This window comes from Heterodontus francisci, unplaced genomic scaffold, assembly GCF_036365525.1.
Source record: "Heterodontus francisci isolate sHetFra1 unplaced genomic scaffold, sHetFra1.hap1 HAP1_SCAFFOLD_58, whole genome shotgun sequence".
Taxonomy (NCBI): Eukaryota; Metazoa; Chordata; class Chondrichthyes; order Heterodontiformes; family Heterodontidae; genus Heterodontus; species Heterodontus francisci.
In genome coordinates this window covers 9184363-9206964 of record NW_027142006.1, presented here as the reverse complement: position 1 = coordinate 9206964, position 22602 = coordinate 9184363, and the positions used below count along the sequence as shown (strand labels likewise).

Below are 22602 nucleotides of genomic sequence, written 5' to 3'. Positions count from 1 at the left end.
GTGACCGTGCCAGCGCAAAGAGCGATCCAGCCTGATCCCACAGTTTATTGTTATTGGACAGTGAAGTGTGGAAACAGAAGCGGACAGTCAGGATGTGGGGATTTACACAAAGAGAATCTATTATAGGCACCAGGTGAGAAGTGTGAAGGACACATTTTAAACAGCGGCTGTTTGGTTTCGCTTCGACCATAGGAGCGGGAACTGGAAATCTGACCTGTGTAAAAGTCCCTGTTCCGTCGGTCAGTCCCATTCATGGCCCAGTGGATTGTTTCTGGATGTCATTTAATTGTTGTAAAATGGCCAAAGCCTCTGGTATGCAGTAGCTGGGGGCTGCAGGACTGCAGTGGAATCAGACACTGACTCTGTTTGTGTTGCTGGGTTTCCTTTGTGATTGTTCACAATGATTATTCATTGAAACATTGTTTTGGTCACATTTGTATCTTCTACCACACATCTTCCTGATTTTTTTTATTCGTTCATGTGACGTGGGCATCGCTGGCTAGGCCAACATTTATTGCCCATCCCTAATTGTCCTTGAGAAGGTGGTGGTGAGCTGCCTTCTTGAACAGCTGCAGTCCATGTGGGTTAGGTACACCAACAGTGCTCTTAGAAAGCGAGTTCCAGGATTTTGATTGGGGAGGCAGTGATGCAGTGGTATTGTCACTGGGCGAGTACCTCAGAAACCCAGGGCCTTGTTCTGGGGACATGGGTTCAAATTCCACCATGGCAAAATGTTGAACTTATTTAATAAATCTGGAATTAAATGAAGCTCGTTTTATGATGGCCATGAAACCATTGTTGGTTGTTGTAAAAACCCATCTGGTTCACTATTTTCCTTCTGGGAAGGAAATCTGCTCTCCTTACTTGGTCCGGCCTACATGTGACTCCAGACCCACAGCAATAAATTTGACTCTTAAATGCCCTGTGAAATGGCCTAGCAAGCCTCTCAGTTGTATCTAACTGCAACAAAGTCAACTATAAATACCTTTTCTTCCTACAGGCAAATACTTGAAGGAAGTGGAATAAATGTAGTGATTCCTCGACTCAAGGGGAAGTGCAGCCAATCCACACATAGTAAGTACAGTATCACTCTCAGAGAGAAGAGACATCAGTTCCACCAACAACAGAAGTAGTCAGACTGGCACTGATCTCAAGTTCCAGAGACATTCATTCAATCCAACAGTCACACAGAGCAGGAAAGACTGAAGTTGTTTCCATTTCGCCCCAACTCAGTCCCACTGACAGGTAGATACATCAATCCCAGTCCAAAATCACACCCACTATCAGATTGCAAGGCACTGTGTCACTCTCATAAGAGTGCAACCTCAACTACAAATTCAATGTCAGTGGTGCAGTGGTTAGCACCGCAGCCTCACAGCTCCAGCGACCCGGGTTCGATTCTTGGTACTGCCTGTGTGCAGTTTGCAAGTTCTCCCTGTGTCTGCGTGGGTTTCCTCTGGGTGCTCCGGTTTCCTCCCACCTCCAAAAGACTTGCAGGTTGATAGGCAAATTGGCCATTGTAAATTGCCCCTAGTGCAGGTAGGTGGTAGGTATGTGGTAGGAGAATAGTGGGGATGTGGTAGAGAATATGGGGTTAGTGTAGGGTTAGTATAAATGGGTGGTTGTTGGTCGGCACAGACTCGGTGGGCCGAAGGGCCTGTTTCAGTGCTGTATCTCTAAATAAAAATAAAAAAATAACAAAGATAGAACAGACAAACAGTACCTGATTGCAAGGTACAGAATTAATCTCAATAATGTACCCAGACTGCAGACTGAGCTACTTGTTACACACCACTCCACAAAACTGACAAAGGGTCAGACTGGAAGACGCAATATTAATTCCATTGTTACGAGTTGAATGAAGCTGACCTCACATACCAGGCCATCAATCAGATTGTAAAATATATTGCCATTCTCAAATTGTGTTCACAGTGATACTGATTGAATACTAGACCAAAACTCTCTCTCAATATCTGATTAAAACCAACAGCTATTAACTTCAGTTGATCCACCTTTCAATTAGATACAAGTCAGAATACATTTATGGAACATTAAGGTGTGAAACATATCCTTTCCAACACCATACCTGACCGATACAGAATGCATCCCAAACTCACATGGAACACCAGATACTGAGAGCAACTGAATGAATCCCACATTCATATACAGCACTCCAAACAGAGAGCTACACAACAAATCCTACATGTTAACAGATTAACAGATACAGAATAAATCCCACACTGATACATAATGCTAGTGAGTGGCAACTATAAAATAAATCCTGTGCTCACATACAGTACCAGAGGTTGACAGATGCAGAATGAATCCCGCACTCATACACAGTGCCATGGACTGACAGGTACAGAATGAATCCCACAAGCATGTATTGTACAACTGACTGATCGATGCAGAATAAGTCTCAAACAGTTCCAGAGATGGAGAGCTACCGAATGAATCCCACACTCATACATTGGTGAGTGTTACAGAGGAGTCACTATTACATGACCAGAAACAAAGACTGATGGAGACAGAATGAGTTGCACACTTATGCACAGAATCAGGGACTAAGATTTACAGAATGTAATCATACAGAATACCAGAGTCTCACACAGACAAAATGAATCCCACACTCATATATCATCCCTCAAACTGACAGATACAGAATTAATCCCACTCTCACATACAGCACCAATGTTATCCAAGTATAGAATGAGTCTAAATGAATACAAGAGATGGAGTGATTGTGAGTGTGGGACTTATTCTCATTCAGCCCTCGGCACTGAGAGATGCAGAATAATTTCAGTTGCTTACCATACCTGAGAATGGCAGACAGAGGATGTATCCCACAGGGTGGCACAGTGGTGCAGCGGTTAGTACCGCAGCTTCACAGCTCCAGCGACCTGGGTTCCGTTCTGGGTACTGCCTGTGCGGAATTTGCAAGTTCTCCCTGTGACTGTGGGTTTCCGCCGGGTGCTCTAGTTTCTTCCCACAGCCAACGACTTACAGGTTGATAGGTAAATTGGCCATTGTAACTTGCCCCTCGTGTAGGTAGGTAGGTGGTAGGAGAATTGAGGGAAGGTGGAGATGTGGGAGGGAATATGGGATTAATGTAGGATTAGTAGAAATGGGTGGCTGATGGTTGGCACAGACTCAGTGGGCTGAAGGGCCTTTTTCAGTGCTGTATCTCTCTATAACTCTCACACAGTACCAGAGATTGACAGATACAAGCTGAATTTTACACTTCCATTCAACTCCAGGTGTTAACAGGTATGGAATTAATATCATATTCACACACAGTACCAGGCACTGGCACGAATGAGTGAGACCTGCATTCAGATGCAATACCAGAGAGTAACTGACATTCAGTAATTACCAGTGACATTTAGTTTCAGTTATTGACTGAAACAGAATTAATCCTATTTAGTTTCAGTGAGTGATGGATAAGGAAGGATATCAACATCTTTATAGAGTGCCCAAGGCAGATGGATGAAGAAAGAAACTTATACTCACATAGAGTATCAGAGACTGTCATATTTTTATTAATCCATCATGGACACACAGGAACAGAGCCTGGCATACAGATGCGCACACTCAGACATAATACCAAAGATTCAAAGATATAGAAAAAATACCACATTCACTGACAGTGTTAGAGACTGACAAACACACTCACATACTGTTCCAGAAATTGACAGCTGCAGAATGAATCCCATACTCACATACAGTGCCAGAGATTGACAGATGGAGAATGAAGTCCACACTCAGACACTACCACAACCTCACAAACACTGAATTAATCCCATACTCAGACACAATGTATCAGAAAAACAGAGACTGAATAAATTCCACACTCACACACAGAATGAGAGACCACAGTCACAGAAAGAAAACTCCTCCCCCCCACCAAACACACCAAGTATCAGACACAGAATGAATCCCAGACTCATGTATAACAGCTCTGACAGATACAAAGTGTTTTCCACACTCACACATGCATTACCAGAAAATGACAAATACAGTGTTAATCCCACACTCACACACTGCACCAGTGAATGACAGATAGGTAATGAATTTCACTGACGGTCAGTACCAGAGACTGACAGATTTAAAAAATGACTTTCACTTTCACAGGCAAGACAGCAAGCTGACAGATTTATGACAACATCAAAACCAATGATTGCTTAAATAAAATGCATTAATAGCTCATCTCCACTCCTAGTATTTCTAAATCCCACACATTCACTATAATGTGAACAATTATTTCCTGTTGTGTCCCTCGCAGATTTGTGAACTTCACTGTATTGGAGTGAGGTGACATCTACTGGCTGGAAGCAAGAATTTCAATAGAGTGGCAGAAACTCCCAAAGTCTGTCAGGGTTAAAGAAACCTTGCAATATGAGGAAATAGTGAAGGGGGTTTGATAGGGTAGATGGAGACATGTTTCCACTTGTGGGAAAAAAGGGCGAGAAATTTAAAATTTAAAAGAAATGAGGAATTAATGAAAAATATGTTTATGTAGTGAGTGCTTAGAATCTGGAACATGCTACCACAGGGAGAGGTTGAGGCGAATAGTATCGGTCGGTGCACTGAAGGGGACGCTGAACAGATGTATGGGGTGAAAGGAATAGAGGACTATACATATAGGGTTTTTATTTTTCTGTTATTCATTTATATGAAGCAGGATGGCTGGAAATATGTGTAGAGCATAGAGCAGTTGGGATGATCCCAATGCAGTGTTTTGTCAGGATGGATCTGCCCAGAACACTTGTGATGCAGGAGCTGGGAGCTTCAGTACTTCAGTGGAGGCTGATACTGACACTGGTTTTCAATTGTGTGTGTTCTTAATGAATATTAATTGAGAAATTAAATTGATCACTTTGATATTTTGCACCTCACCTGTTCTTGAGTTATAAGATATATTTTTCTTCCAACAGGCAAATATTTGAAGGTATTGTGATGAATGTGATGGTTGCTGCACTCGAGGCACAAGGAACAGTGCAGCCAGCTCCTCTCACACACAGTAGGTACATTATCACTCAGAGGACAGAGGGATAGACAGTTCATCAGTTCCCCAGTCTCAGACTGCAGAAGTAGTCAGGCTCACATTGATCCCGAGTTCCAGACTCATATTTTCAATCCAACAATCAAACAAAGCGGGAGAGAAATAAATTGTTTGTGTTTCACCCCAACTCAGTACCACTAACAGGTCGATACATCAATCCCAGGTCATAATCACACCCACTGGCAGATTGAAATGCAATGTGTCAATCTAAATATAATGCAGACTTAGCTATCAATTAAATATCAGATAGAACTGGCACACAGTATTGACTGAATGGCACAGAATCTGACCTAATGATGTACCCTGAGTTTTTAATTAAATACCATACCCAAAGCTCACGCCTATTGATTATAAAAGATGATTAACCATCCCAATAGTGTACCCTGAGATACAAGTTACATACAAGTTCAACATTCATTACAGTAAAATATTTAAAAGGGCTGAAAAATCGCGTAACCTGAGACACAAATTAGATACCAGTTCAAAACTCACCCACACCATGAAAAATTACTAAATATTACATACCATTCTAAAAACACATACAATATCAAACTGAAATACAGTATCAGTTCCATTAGTACAGATTGAGCTAAACATTGCCAGTCCAAAAATCACACACAGGGCTGAATTTTATAAGCCTGCTGTCGAAATCGACGGCCGGTGAAAACAATGGTGGTCCGCTCGTGCGGGCCACACGTCGTGGAGTCACCGCGATCCTAAGCGTGGTGGCTCATTTAAATAGCCGGGGTGGGCCACCTCCCGCCGATCACATGTAGGGGGCGAGCTGACCATCCCTGGCAATGGCGTCAGCCGCCTGTGCGCAGGCGGTGATACCATTTTTAAAGGGCTTTGAGCCCTATCTTTAAATTTAAATATTTAAACCGCAAGGACATGAAAATAAACAAAGACATTTCTTCTGTCTCTCTCCCACCCCCAGTATCAATTAAATTAATGACTTGCCCTCTCTCCCCAAAAACACTTACCTTGTCCACCTGACCTTCCGTGCCCCCCCCACCCAAAGTGCATAAACTTTAACCTCAAACCCTTCCCACCATCCCCTACACCAATATGTTACTTTGACCATGTTCCCCCTCCCTCCTGCACTAAGAAACTTACCTCCTTCCCCCTGCCCATGAGTGTGTGCCTCGTTTCCCGGGACAGGGATCCGAAGGCCAGCCACCAGACTGACGATGGGAGCAGTAACTCAGGTGGGGACGTAAATATAATTAGTGCATTCATTTACATATATTTGAATATGCAAATGGAGGTCTGGTCGCTGAGCGGCGGGAAATGGGGTGCTGCCATGAGGCCTCGCTGCCACCGGCAATATCGGCGGGCTGGACCCTCCCAGCCTCTCCCGGAGGCATTTTCTGCTGCCCCCCCCCTCCCCCATCATGAAAGGCAATGTCGGGTGGGGGTCTGTAAAATCCAGCCCACAGTATCCGATTGTGCAATGCTTGTATATTGTAAACTGTGGTGTAAATTAGATGTCAGTACAGAACTCACCCAAACTGAAGAATTGAAAAATACAGTAGACTGAATTACACATTATTTACCAGCCATAAAAACATATACAGTATCAGAATGAAATAGAGTATCAATTTCATTTGTGTAGACTGAGCTCCATATTACAAACCAGTAAAAAATCTAATCTAACAGAAGTGTGGAGGTTTTAGTGGTTGTGGTACAGGATTAATCCAGAAGTCGCGACTAATGATTCAGACACATGAGTTTAAATTCCACTACAGCAGCTGGGTAATTTAAATTCAGTTAATTAAATAAATCTGGAATAAAAAAAATCTAGTCTCAGCACTGGTGACCCTGGAGCTACTGGATTGCTGTCAAAAAATCCATCAGATTCATGAATGTCCTTGAGAGAAGGAAATCTGCCATTCTGACCCAGTCTGAAGTATAAGTGATTCCAGGCCCACAGCAATGTGATTGAATCTTAACTGTCCTCTGAAATGGCCCAGCAAACCACTCAGCTGTCTTGAAAGTGTAATTAGGGATGGGCAATAAATGCTGACCTTGCCAGTGACACTAACATCCTGTGAATTAATAAACAAGCATTATCAGACTTAGAGATAACATTATCTATTCCATTGGAACCGGCTGAAGTACAGATAACATAGCACTCCAAAAATCTATAGTGTTAGAGTGAAAGATACTGTCTCAATTATTGATTGCAGCCTGAGCTCCACATTACATACCAATCTAAAATCGCATACAGTTTCAGACTGAGATACAATATTTATTCCATGACTGCAACAGAACTACATGTTCCACATTATTGAATAAGCCTGAGCTCCCTTCTCTGGAAAGAAGGAGGCTCAGTGTTCAGGCTAATAGAAGCATTGGCTATGAAAGGATTTGATGGGGTAGAGGTAGAGATTTTTCACACTTGTGGGAAAAGTTGTGAATAGGAAATAGTCAGTAATAAATCAAATAAATAATTCAGGAGAAACTTCTTCACCCTGCTTTGACCGTGGTTAGAATCTGTAACATGCCACCACATACAGCAGTTGAGTTCATGAACATTGCGACATTTAACAGCAAGTTAAATGATTATATGAGGCAGAAAAGATTTGAGGGGTTTGCTGATCAGATTAGATGAAGTAGAGTTGGAGGAGGCTCATGTGGAAATGCAAAATCTTGGGCACAATAGCCTGTCTCTTTGCTGTAAATTCTATGTAATTCTGTGTAGAATGAATTCAGAACAGCAAGACATCCCAGAGATTAATGGTTGCGGACTATATCCCATAAACAGAATCCCAGAGACTTACAGATACTGAACGAAACCCACACTCACAGGCAGTACCAGAGACTGACAGATACTGAAAAAACCCACACTCACAGGCAGTACCAGAGACTGACAGATACTGAACAAAACCCACATTCACAGGCAGTACCAGAGACTGACAGATACTGAATGAAACCCACATTCACAGGCAGTACCAGAGACTGACAGATACTGAATGAAACCCACATTCACAGGCAGTACCATGGACTGACAGATACTGAACAAAACCCACATTCACAGGCAGTACCAGAGACTGACAGATACTGAATGAAACCCACACTCACAGGCTGTAGCAGAGACTGACAGATACTGAATCAAACCCACACTCACAGGCTGCAGCAGAGACTGACAGATACTGAACGAAACCCATACTCACAGGCAGTACCAGAGACTGACAGATACTGAAAACACCCACATTCACAGGCAGTACCAGAGACTGACAGATACTGAATGAAACCCACATTCACAGGCAGTACCAGAGACTGACAGATACTGAATGAAACCCACATTCACAGGCAGTACCAGAGACTGACAGATACTGAATGAAACCCACATTCACAGGCAGTACCAGAGACTGACAGATACTGAATGAAACCCATATGCACAGGCCATACCAGAGATTGACAGATACTGAATGAAAGCCACACTCATACACAGGACGAGAGACTGATACTGAATGAGTCCCAGATTCAAAAAGTTACAGTGGCTGAGAATTACAACAATATTCCTACACTCACATACTGTACCAGTAACTTAAAGATACAGAATGAATCGCACACTCAAATAGCATACATGAGACTGAGATCCAGAATGAGTCCACACCAACACACAGTACTGACAGATACAGACTGGATCATAAAGTCACATACAGCAACAGAGACCTATTAGCACAGTATGAATCAGTCACATATAGGACTAGAATATGACTGACTGCAGCATGAATCCCATACTCCCACTCAGTAACCAAGACTGACAGTTAGCCGCATATAAAGAATGATTCGCATTCTCATGTACGGGACAACAGGCTGGCTGATGTGGCACAATGGTACAATTAATGTTTGGACAAACTCAGTGCAATAATGGCTATCTGTAGGACCTCAGAGGTAGTAATCTCAGGATTGCTACCAGTGCCACGTGATAGTCAGAGTAGAAATGAAAGAATAGTCAGGATGAATGCGTGGCTTGAGAGATGGTGCAGGAGTGAGGGGTTCAGATTTTTGGGACATTGGGACCGGTTCTGGGGGAGGTGGGACTATTACAAATTGGACGGTCTACACCTGGGCCGGACTGGAATCAATGTCCTTCGGGGTGCTTTTGCTAACGCTGTTGGGGAGGGTTTAAACTAATGTGGCAGGGGGATGGGAACCAAATGAGGAGGTCAGTGGACAGTAAGGAGGTAGTAACTAAAGCCTGTAAGGAACCAGATAATGAAGTCAGCGTGACAAAGGGAAAGAGTAGGCAGGGAGCAGATGATGTACGCAAAGGGACTGGTGGTCTGAGGTGTATTTGTTTTAATGCAAGAAGTGTAGTAGGTACGGCGGATGAACTTAGGGCTTGGATTAGTACCTGGGAGAATGATGTTATTGCTATTACTGAGACTTGGTTGAGGGAAGGGCACGATTGGCAACTAAATATCCCAGGATATCGATGCTTCAGGCGGGATAGAGAGGGAGGTAAAAGGGGTGGAGGAGTTGCATTACTGGTCAAAGAGGATATCACAGCTTGTGCTGAAGGAGGGCACTATGGAGGACTCGAGCAGTGAGGCAATATGGGCAGAACTCAGAAATAGGAAGGGTGCGGTAAGAATGTTGGGGCTGTACTATAGGCCTCCCAACAGCGAGCGTGAGATAGAGGTACAAATATGTAAACAGATTATGGAAAGATGTAGGAGCAACAGGGTGGTGGTGATAGGAGATTTTAATTTTCCCAACATTGAATGGGATTCACTTAGTGTTAGAGGTCTAGATGGAGCAGAATTTGTAAGGAGCATCCAGGAGGGTTTTCTCGAGCAGTATGTAAATAGTCCAACTCGGGAAGGGGCCATACTGGACCTGGTGTTGGGGAATGAGCCCGGCCAGGTGGTTGAAGTTTTAGTAGGGGACTACTTTGGGAATAGTGATCACAATTCCATAAGTTTTAGAATACTCATGGACAAAGACGAGAGTGGTCCTAAAGGAAGAGTGCTAAATTGGGGGAAGGCCAACTACACCAAAATTCGGCAGGAGCTGGGGAATGTAGATTGGGAGCAGCTGTTTGAAGGTAAATCCACATTTGATATGTGGGAGGCCTTTAAAGAGAGGTTGATTAGTGTGCAGGATAGACATGTTCCTGTGAAAATGAGGGGTAGAAATGGCAAGATTAGGGAACCATGGATGACAGGTGAAATTGTGAGACTAGCTAAGAGGGAAAAGGAAGCATACATAAGGTCTAGGCGGCTGAAGAAAGACGAAGCTTTGGAAGAATATCGGGAATGTAGGACCAATCTGAAACGAGGAATTAAGAGGGCTAAAAGGGGTCATGAAATATCTTTGGCAAACAGGGTTAAGGAAAATCCCAAAGCTTTTTATTCATATCTAAGGAGCAAGAGGGTAACTAGAGAAAGGATTGGCCCACTCAAGGACAAAGGAAGAAAGCTTTGCGTGGAGTCAGAGAAAATGGGTGAGATTTTAAATGAGTACTTTGCATCGGTATTCACCGAGGAGAGGGACATGACGGATGTTGAGGTTAGGGACAGATGTTTGATTACTCTAGGTCAAGTCGGCATAAGGAGGGAGGAAGTGTTGGGTATTCTAAAAGGCATTAAGGTGGACAAGTCCCCAGGTCCGGATGGGATCTATCCCAGGTTTCTGAGGGAAGCGAGAGAGGAAATAGCTGGGGCCTTAACAGATATCTTTGCAGCATCCTTAAACACGGATGATGTCCCGGAGGACTGGAGAATTGCTAATGTTGTCCCCTTGTTTAAGAAGGGTAGCAGGGAAAATCCAGGTAATTATAGACCTGGGAGCCTGATGTCAGTGGTAGGGAAGCTGCTGGAGAAGATACTGAGGGATAGGATCTATTCCCATTTGGAAGAAAATGGGCTTATCAGTGAAAGGCAACATGGTTTTGTGCAGGGAAGGTCATGTCTTACCAACTTAATAGAATTCTTTGAGGAAGTGACAAAGTTGATTGATGAGGGAAGGGCTGTAGATGTCATATACATGGACTTCAGTAAGGCGTTTGATAAGGTTCCCCATGGTAGGCTGATGGAGAAAGTGAAGTCGCATGGGGTCCAAGGTGTACTAGCCAGATGGATAAAGAACTGGCTGGGCAACAGGAGACAGAGAGTAGTAGTGGAAGGGAGTTTCTCAAAATGGAGAAGTGTGACCAGTGGTGTTCCACAGGGATCCGTGCTGGGACCGCTGTTGTTTGTGATATACATAAATGATTTGGAGGAAAGTATAGGTGGTCTGACTAGCAAGTTTGCAGACGACACTAAGATTGGTGGAGTAGCAGATAGTGAAGGGGACTGTCAGAGAATACAGCAGATTGTAGATAGATTGGAAAGTTGGGCAGGGAAATGGCAGATGGAGTTCAATCAGGGCAAATGCGAGGTGATGCATTTTGGAAGATCCAATTCAAGAGTGCACTATACAGTAAATGGAAAAGTCCTGGGGAAAATTGATGTCCAGAGAGATTTGGGTGTTCAGGTCCATTGTTCCCTGAAGGTGGCAGCGCAGGTCAATAGAGTGGTCAAGAACGCACACGGCATGCTTTCCTTCATCGGACGGGGTATTGAGTACAAGAGTTGGCAGGTCATGTTACAGTTGTATAAGACTTTGGTTCGGCCACATTTGGAATACTGCATGCAGTTCTGGTCGCCACATTACCAAAAGGATGTAGATGCTTTGGAGAGGATGCAGAGGAGGTTCACCAGGATGTTGCCTGGTATGGAGGGCGCTAGCTATGAAGAGAGGTTGAGTAGATTAGGATTATTTTCATTAGAAAGACGGAGGTTGAGGGGGGACCTGATTGAGGTGTACAAAATCATGAGAGGTATAGACAGGGTTGATAGCAAGAAGCTTTTTCCCAGAGTGGGGGATTCAATTACTAGGGGTCACGAGTTCAAAGTGAGAGGGAAAAGTTTAGGGGGGATATGCGTGGAAAGTTCTTTACGCAGAGGGTGGTGGGTGCCTGGAACACGTTGCCAGCGGAAGTGGTAGACGCGGGCACGATAGCGTCTTTTAAGATGTATCTAGACAGATACATGAATGGGCAGGAAGCAAAGAGATACAGACCCTTAGAAAATAGGCGACATGTTAAGAAAGAGGATCTGGATCGGCGCAGGCTTGGAGGGCCGAAGGGCCTGTTCCTGTTCTGTAATTTTCTTTGTTCTTTGTTCTTTGTCTCCATTCCCAATATTTCTAAGTTCCACCTGTCCAACATAAGCTGAACAATCATTGCATGTTGTGACTGACGGTCTGATCTGTAAACTGCACTGCATCACAGATTGCTGACATTTGCTAGCTGAAAGTGAGAACTGTAACATAGGAGAAGAAATTTACACAGTCTGTCAAGGTTAAAGATGCAGGTAATGTGAGGTAATAGATTTTGTCTGTAAGTGCTGCACTCATATTGCTTCATATTTTTATATTGAAAATAAAGGTAATTGATTCTTATTTTTAAAAATTGCCTTAATTGATTAGATATTTGTAAATGCGCCCTGTTATATTTTACACTAAATTGAGCAGTATTTCTGTCTGATATTTTAGGATACTATTTACATCACTTCAAACAAAGAAAACATAACTACACAAAGAACTGAGCACAACGCTGAAAGTTTCACAGCAAACAGTCAAAAGGGAAAGGGATGAAATACAAAAAAAAACTAAAATACTGAAAACACTCAGCCAGTCCAGAAACAACTGTGGAGAAGAGAAGCTCAGGTTAATGGTCCAGTTCTGTGACCCTTCTATAGACCTGAAACGTTGCTCCTGCCTTCCTCTCTCCATAGATACTGCTGGAACTGCTGAGTGTTTCCAGAATCTTCTGTTATTCAGATTTCCAGCAAGTTTCTCTTTTTGAAGAATGAAATATTCCCTGGGAAGGAATTGTAAGATTTTGGTTCGGTCTTCACAGACACACAAAGAAGGGGACCGAGCTCATAATGTGATTTTAAAATAGTTTATTAAGAAGCAACAGTTTAATGTAATATTAAGAAGTATCAGTTTAAATATGAACAGTTTAAATATGATGATGCGTAAGCTAAATAGATGAATTAGAGGTACGACCCATAACAGATTGAATGGATTACCGATCCGGATCATACAGTGGGGAAGAACAGTGTTGACAGTCTCCCTGACGATGAAGCAGGCGAGGTGTTGGTGTTGGTGTCCTCAGTCTTCTTCAGCCAACCAAAGTGTTAGGCCAAAGTCTAACACTCAGCTGAAGCCGAGCTTTGGGAAGCTCTCCTGTCTGAATAAGACTGACTATTTCCCTGTCGAGCACCTGTTTATATACTTTATTTCTCGGGACTGGTACCCTATGTCAATCATTTGTTCAAACACTTCTAACCAATGAATACAGGACAGGTAACTGAAGTATCAGGGTGGCCACACCCCCCCCCCCAACTTTGTCCATCACTTTTGCTCAAGGTCATCTTTCAGTATATCTTATACTGGAGCCCATTTTTAGCTTTCACTAGACACTTGTACTGATAACAGGGTACACAAAGTGCAAGAAGACTCCATCTATCAGTTCAGGAATGTCTATGGTGTCCAGTGGCTTCTATTATGACCACCTCAGGAACAGCATACTCCTCAGCCCCTATCTTTGTTTATACCAGTGCTGACCCTCGCTGCTCAGAACTGCTTTTCTATGGGTGGCCTCATGCTCTGTCTGCTACTTTTATTTATTTAGAGATACAGCACTGAAGCAGGCCCTTCGGCCCACTGAGTCTGTGCTGACCATCAACTACCCATTTATACTAATCCTATATTCCTACCACATCCCCACACCTATACTAGGGGCAATTTATAATGGCCAATTTACCTATCAACCTGAAAGTCTTTGGCTGTGGGTGGAAACCGGAGCACCCAGCGAAAATCCACATGGTCGCAGGGAGAACTTGCAAACTCCGTACAGGCAGTACCCAGAATCGAACCGGGGTCGCTGCAGCTGTGAGGCTGCAGTGCTAACCACTGCGCCACTGTGCCGCTATAATATATTGCTATAAGCATTCGACATTATTATGAGAAGAACCAGTTATTAAAGGTCCCATTTCTTACAGAATGGAACTTTGCATAAGAAGGAGGATTAGGCCACTCGGCCCTTCGAAATCGCTCTGTCATTCGATAAGATTAGGGCTGATCCCTTGATCACCTTAGTGTCCAAAAACCTATTAATCTCTCTCTTGAATATACGCAATGATTGAGCATCCACAGCTCTCTGGGGAAGAGAATTCCTAAGATTAACAACCATTAGAGTGAATAAAAATCTCTTCTCAGTCCTGAATGACTGAGCCCTTCACACTGAGACTATGAGCCTTTGTTCTGGGTTTGCCAGCCAGAGGAAACAGCCTCCCAGTATCTATTGTGTCAAACCACTTAAGATTTTTATTTGTCAGTACGATTACTTGTCATTCTTCTACATTCTGGGGAATTCTAGCATAGTCTACTCGAGCTTTTCTCATACATGGATGACGTTGCCGTCTTCTGCTCAGTACGCAAACACCAAGTGTCATTACGTGCTGAGGTTCTATCTGTACCCGATGTTGAGAAGGATGGACCTGGTCACATTGCCGCGGAATGCTCCATCCAGTTGGACCGTGCCGTACCACCTATCCTGCGTGGGAAGGTTTCTGCGGAAAACACCTTTGACCACCAATCCAACAGGCAGTGGTCTGCACGGAATGTCCTCAAGGCCCGACGGGAAACGTAGATGGTGGATCCGGTCGGATGGTTCCCCGAGCAGACCGCCAAAATCATTTGGCAGAATGCCTCATCACCAGAACTTTCAAACAAGCACCAAGATGTAGCTTGGCTAGTGGTGAGAAGAGCCCTCCCCGTCAGATCCTTCCTGCACGCCTGAAGTCTCACCCCCTCCGCACAATGCCCTCGAGGTAGCTGTGGTGAGAAAGAGACGGTTGCCCACCTCCTTCTGGAATGTGTCTTTGCAAAGCAGGTGTGGAGAGAGATGCAGTGGTTTTTGTCGAGGTTCATCCCAAGCAGCTCTGCAACACAGGAATCTGTGCTCTATGGGCTGTTCCCAGGGACGCACACCGAGATAAACATCAACTACTGCTGGAGGACTATCAATTCGGTGAAAGACGCCCTTTGGTCTGCCCGAAACTTGCTGGTCTTCCAGCACAAAGTGTTGTCCATGACCGAATGTTGCAGACTGGCACATTCCATGGTCCAGGACTATGTGCTGAGGGACGCACTAAAGCTTGGGGCAGCCGCAGCAAAGGCTCAATGGGGAAAGACCACTGTGTAAGTTCCCCTCATCAAGCTGAATGGAGGGGCTGGATCCATGGAAAACCCCTCGAACTTTATCTGGAAAATATTTGTGTGCTATAAAATGTAAAAATGTATCTGGCATGACAAATGAAATGGTTGTGAGGCAACTCACTCCTTTATTGAAGGAAACTGACCTCCTTTGCACTGTTTGTATTTTTTGACTTGATGCTGTTTGAAACTGTACGGTAATGTATTTTTTTTTCCAGATTTTGATGAATAAAGTATATTTTGGAAATAAAAAAAAAAGTCTGGAAGAGGAAAGACCAGCGGGAAAGCTCGGGCCAAGGCCAAGTCTCGCTCCTCCCAGGCTGGAATGCAGTTCCCGGTGGGTCGTGTTCACAGGCTCCTGAGAAAGGGTAACTATGCTGAGCGTGTGGGTGCCGGAGCCCCGGTCTATCTGGCTGCTGTGCTCGAGTATCTGACCGCTGAAATCGGCGAGCTGGCCGGTAATGCGGCCCGGGACAACAAGAAGAGCCGCATCATCCCCAGACACCTGCAGCTGGCGGTCCGCAATGACGAGGAGCTCAACAAGCTTCTGGGAGGAGTGACCATCGCTCAGGGCGGGGTGCTGCCTAATATCCAGGCCGTGCTGCTGCCCAAGAAAACCAGCGCTCAGAGCTCCCAGAAAAAGTAAAGCGGCCAAAATGTCATCCAATAACCCAAAGGCTCTTTTCAGAGCCACCGACAGTCTCTGTGAAAGGGCTGGTTACTGTCAGGAGGGAGTCAGTGATGGAGTTATTGTAACAGTGGATTGACCTGTTTCACATCTGTCCAGGTGTGTTTTCCGTTCCCTCTCTGGATTGCGCTCTGTTTCTCTCCTCACACATCCCCCTGTACCCACCCACCACCAGTTAAATGAAGAACTGAACTACAGGGTGTCCATCAACAATTTAATAAATGCTGCCACCTTCAATTTCATAAATTCGGAGACCCTCCTGGTGCATTAATGATAAGTGGTTTGGCGCTGATTAATTAATTTAATAATGACAGTATCTGGGTCAATTCTGGTCTGTTTTTCATTTAGACAGTTTGAATTCTGTTCTTTTTTTCCTCCGGTGATCTGAGCGCCGCTTCTCACTGAGAATCTGCTCATGGAACAGAGTGAGTGCAGAGTAAGAGAAGGAACTTGAAACAATCCCTATCGCTAGAAAAAATGTAGTTGGAAAACTAATGGGACTAAAGACTGACAGATCCCCTGGACCTGATGGCCTGCATCCTAGAGTTTAAAAGAAATGGCTACAGTGGATGCATTGGTTGTAATCTTAAATTCCCGAGATTCTGGAACAGTCCCAGTGGATATTAAAACCGCAAATGTGAAACCCCTATTCAAAAAGCAGGTAATGATAGGCCTGCTAGCCTAATGTCTGTCATTGGGAAAATGCTGAAATCCATGATTAAGTAAGTGGTAGCAGAACATTCAGAAAATTAATGTACAATCATGCAGAGTCAACATGGATTTATGAAAAAGAAATCATATTTGACAAAATTATTTTTGAGGATGTAACAAGCAGGGTATATGAAGGGGAACCAGTAGATGTAGTGATCTGCTCTGATGATGCTACCTTCCATGACAGCACTTCTGATATGTCTTCCTTTTTCCTCAACAGAGGATTCCCCCCACCGTGGTTGACAGGGCCCTCAACTGTGTCGGGCCCATTTCCCGCACCTCTATCCTCACCCCTTCCCCTTCCTCCCAGAACCGTGACAGGGTTCCCCTTGTCCTCACTTTCCACCCCATCAGCCTCCATATCCAAAGGATCATCCTCCGCCATTTCCGCCACCTCCAGCATGATGCCACTACCGAACGCATCTTCCCCTCCCTTCCCCTGTCAGCATTCTGAAGGGATCTTTCCCTCTGCCACACCCTGGTCCACTCCTCTATTACCCCCACCACCTCGTCCCCTTCCCATGGCACCTTCCTCTGCAATCGCAGGAGGTGTAATACCTGCCCATTTACCTCCTCTCTCCTCACTATCCCAGGCCCCAAACACTCCTTTCAGGTTAAGCAGCAACTTATTTGTACTTCTTTCAACGTAGTATACTGTATTTGCTGCTCACAATGTGGTCTCCTCTACATTGGGGAGACCAAACGCAGACTGGATGACCGCTTTGCGAAACACCTCCACTCAGTCCGCAAGCAGGACCCTGAGCTTCCGGTCGCTTGCCATTTCAACACTCCCCCTTGCTCTCATGCTCACATCTCTATCATGGGCTTGCTGCAGTGTTCCGGTGAACATCAACGAAAGCTCGAGGAACAGCATCTCATTTACCAATTAGGCACACTACAGCCTGCCGGACTGAACATTGAGTTCAATAATTTCATTGCATGACAGCCCCCCATTTTACTTTCATTTTTAGTTATTTTTTCTTTTTACATTTTTTTGTATGTTTATTTTATTTCATCTTAGTCTGTTCAATTGGCTTACCCACTGTTTTTTTTTTATGTCTGTACTTGCTGCTATTCAATTTTCAGTCCGTTAACACCCCATCTGTAATAATGCTTTGGCTTTCAACACATCATTAACATATTGTTTGCCTTTGCTCCATGACCTTCTGGTCAGTTATTCTCTGTGACCTTGTCCTATCTACACCTTCTCCTTTCTTATCTCTTGCCCCACCCCCGCTTTACTTGCTTAGAACCTTTGACATTTCTAATATTTGCCAGTTCCAAAGACGTGTCACTGACCCGAAACGTTAACTCTGCTTCTCTCTCCACAGATGCTGCCAGACCTGCTGAGTATTTCCAGCATTTCCTGTTTTTATATCAGTAGATGTTGTTTATTTGGAGTTTAAAAGGTGTTCGATAAAGTGCCATGTAAAGGACACAAGATAAGAGCTCATGGTGTTCAGGTGTAATATATTAGCATGGATAGAGGATTGGCTAACTAACAAGAAACAGGGAATTGGGTTCAATGGGTCATTTTTCAGTTTGGCAAACTAACGAATGGTGTGCCACAGGGATCGGTGTTGGGGTCTCAACCACTTACAATCTATAATTACTGGCTTAGATGAAGGGATCGAGTGTATTATAACCAAATTTGCTGGTGATACAAATATAGGTGGGAAAGTTGTGAGGAGGCCACAAAGAGTTTGCAAAGGGATAAAGGCAGGTTAAGTGTGTGGACAAAAATTTGGCAATGAAGTATAATGTGGGAAAATGTGAGGTTATCCACTTTGGTATGATGTGAAGAAAAGCAGAATATTATTTAAATAGAGAGAGACTGCAGAATGCTGTGGTACAGAGAATCAGGGGGTCCTTGTATATGAATCACAAAATGTTAGCATGAAAGTACAGCAAGTAATTAGGAAGGCAAATGGAATGTTGGCCTTTATTCCAAGGGGGATGGGGTAGAAATGTGCAAGTTGTTGGTTCGACCACACCTTGAGTGTTGCATGCAGTTTTGGTCTCCTTATTTATGGAGAGATATATTTGCATTGGAGGTCGTTCAGGCAAGAACCACTAGGTTGATTTCTGGGATGAAGGTGTTGTGTTATGTGGAAAGGTTGACCTGGTTGTGGTGCACTCATTGGAGTTTAGAAGAATGAGAGTCAATCTTATTGAAATACATAAGATTCTGAGGGGGCTTGACAGGGTATTTACTGAGATGATGTTTCCCCTCATGAGGGAATCAAGAACTCGGGGGAACAGTTTCAAAATAAGGGGTCTCATTTTCGATGTAGTTGAGGAGGAATATCTTCTCTCAAAGGGCTGCTATTCTTTGGAATTCTCTACCCAAGAGGATGGTGGTGACTGGTCATTGAATATATTTAAGGCTGAGTTAGACTGACTTTTGATCTACAAGGGAATGAAGGGTTATAGGGGCAGGCAGGATAGTGAAGTTGAGGCCATGATTAGATCTGCCATGATTTTATTGAATGGTGGAGCAGGCTCAATTGGTGGAATGGCCTAATCCTGCTCCTATTTATTATGTTCTTACATAATATTGCCAGGTGGAAATAAAATCCTGACTTATGCATACATCCCTGCTCCAGCAGGTATTCCCATTCATGGAGCAGTGCAGATGTTGGGTTGTTCCTGGATGTCACTAACTTGTTGTAAAACTACCAAAGAAAACCTGATCAGCAGAAGCTGAGTGCTGCAGTGGAATCAGACACTGACACTCTTTGTATTACTGATCATCCTTTGTGGTTGGTCATAATGATTATTAATTGAAATATTACATTCATGTTATGCCGAAAACCACACCTGTCAAAAATGAGACATATTAATTTTGTCGTATGAACTGTTATGGACTTCAAATACCTTGTTTAAAAATACCACAACAATGGCTGAAAATATGGCTGCACATTTGCATTCTAAAAGACTAAACAAGACAGTGGGAGTGCTCCCTGATTCAATTAGCCAGATGGGGTTGTCAATGGAGATGATCAAGAGACATTGAATGTGTAAGATACTGCATTACGCTCCCCCCCTCCCCACGCAACCCTCCCCCCACGCACCACCACACTCCACTCTCCCAGCAGACAATCAAACAATGCCGGAGAGGCAGAAGTTGTTTCCAATTCAGCCCAACTCAGTACTGCTGAAAGGTAGGTCCATTGATCTCAGTTCAAAATCACACACACTATCAGATTGAAAGGCACCGGATCAATCTCACAAAAGTGCAGCCTAAGCTACAAATTAAATATGAGGTAGAGCAGCTGATGGAAAGGTACAGAATGAATCCTAAGAATGTAGACCAGAGTGCAGACTGAGAGACAGATTACAATGTAGTACAAACATCTCATACAGTATCAAAAGGAAAGTTACAGTATTATGCCAATTAGTGCAGACTGCACTACACATTACATACCAATCCAATAATCTCTGTCAGAGCTGTAATGAAAGATAGAGTATCAATTCAATGATTCTAATTATACTGAGCACACCATTTGTGAGTTTGAAATATATGTCATCATTCACAAATGTGTTCAGAGTTACAGACTAAATACTCGTCCAAAACAAACAGAGATGAGGAGAAATTTCTTTGCTCAGAGGGTTGTTAAACATTAGGAATTCTTTACCCCAGAGAACTGTGGAAGCTCAGTCATTGAGTATGTTTAAAGCAGAGATTGACAGATTTGTAAATACAAATGACATAAGGGGATATGAGGATAGTGTGGGAAAAAAGGCATTGAAGTGGATGATCAGTCCTGATCCTATTGAATGGCAGAGCATGCTGGGTGTCCTGCTCCTATGTTCCTAAAACTCTCATACCACAACTCAATAAAACACACAGTTAAAATGAGGCAAATTGTGATACATTATGGCGTTAAACAAATAGTTCTCAATACCATCCCTGAAATACATATTAAGTACCGGTACAGAGGAATCCTGCACCAGAGTCTCATAGATACAGAATGTACCACACTTGTAGACAATACCAGTAGCTGAGAGATACAAAATTAATTCCACTTTAACTGACTGTCCCAGAAACAGACACATAAAAAATGAATTGTAACACACATTAAGTACCAGAGACTGCCAAATGCAGAATGAGCTCTGGATGTGCACATGCAGACTGTACCAGAAATTGACTAATACTGAATGGGACCCACACTCATACGTTGTACCAGAGACTAACAGCTAAAGAATAAATCCAACATTCACTTCCAGTACCAGAAAATAATATATGCATAACAGATATCACTCACATACACTAGCAGAGACTGACAGACACATGGTGAGTCACAAAATCAATTAATTTCAGAGACCAGCAGATAGAGAATTAATCTCACTCTCACAGAAAGAACCAGAGACTGACAAATATACAATGAGACCCAAGCTCACATAAAGTGACAGACACTTAATTAAAACCACACACATACATAATACCTTAGACTGACACATAGAGAATGAATCAAACAATCACATTCTGACTGTAAGACTGGTGCATACAGAATGAATCTCACACTCACATTTAGTTCCAGACACTGACAGATACAGAATAATATCCACATTCACCCACAGTAGCAGATAGATACAGAAGCTGCCACACATTCACATACAATACTCATGATTGACAGACAGAATGAATCACACAATCACATTTAGTTCCATAGACTGACACTCAAATAATCTCACACTCAGATACAGTACAACAGAGATAGATTTAGAATTAAATTTGCTGTCATATAATGTACCAGAAAGTGTGACAAACTTAATCTCATACAGTACAAAAGATTGATGGAATTTGTTCCACACTCAATGTAATAAGTTTTAAGTAAGTGAAGTGGGGATGGCGGAGGGGTGGGGAGGGTAGGTGGAGGTGGGGAAGAGAACAAAAGGGAAGGTGTGTGTTCAGGCAGGAGACGGTTGCCCACCTCCTCCTGGAATGTGTCTTTGCAAAGCAGGTGTGGAAAGAGATGCAGTGGATTTTGTTGAGATTCATCCCAAGCAGCTCTGTAACACAAGAGTCTGTGCTCTACGGGCTGTTCCCAGAGACGCGCACCGAGATAAACATCAGCTGCTGCTGGAAGACTGTCAATTTGGTAAAAGACGCCCTTTGGTCTGCACAAAACTTGCTGGTCTTCCAGCGCAAAGAGTTGTCCACCACCGAATGTTGCAGACTGGCACATTCCAAGGTCCAGGACTACGTGCTGAGGAACGCACTAAAGCTTGGGGCAGCCGCAGCAAAGACTCAATGGGGAAAGACCAATGTGTAAGTTCCCCCCACCAAGCTGAACGGAGGGGCTGGATCCATGGAAAACCCCTTGAACTGTATCCGGAAAATTTTTGTTTGCTATAAAATGTAAAATGAAATGGAAGGGTGGTGAGGCAATTCACTCCAGTATTGAAGGAAACTGATCTGCTTTGCATTGTTTGTATTTTTGTAATGTATTTTTTACAGATTTTTATGAATAAAATATATCTTGGAATTCAACAAAAAGTGTTAGGGCAGGAGAGATTAACTGACAAGCAGGTCATGCAGCAAAGACAAAGGGAGAGTGCTAATGGTGCAGTGAAGGGCAAAACATTAGTGTCCAGACAGAGTTAATGACAGAATAATGAACAGCTCTCTCCAAAAGCACAAACTTGAAAAACCAAGATTCAGGCAGGAACATGGTAACAAAAAATTATCAATCAAAATAAAATAAAATAATAAAAAAGATCCAGCCATGCTCTGAAATTATTTTACTTAATGTTCAGTCCGGAAGGCTTTTGAGTGCCTAATCAGAAAATGAGGTTCTGTTCCTGGAGCTTGCTTCACTGGAACACTGCAGCAGACCGAGGACAGAAATGT

General features: G+C 43.4%; 1 protein-coding gene across 1 annotated transcript; it reads left to right on the top strand.

The window, feature by feature from the left end:
- Nucleotides 1–15611: 15611 nt before the first annotated feature.
- On the top strand, nucleotides 15612–22356 carry LOC137365882 (histone H2A-like; the record flags this gene model as incomplete). Its single annotated transcript, XM_068028126.1, has 2 exons — nucleotides 15612–15971; nucleotides 22210–22356. Coding segments are annotated over 2 exons (507 nt in total), but the record flags the coding sequence as incomplete, so codon positions are not given.
- Between the last annotated feature and the right edge of the window lie 246 nt (nucleotides 22357–22602).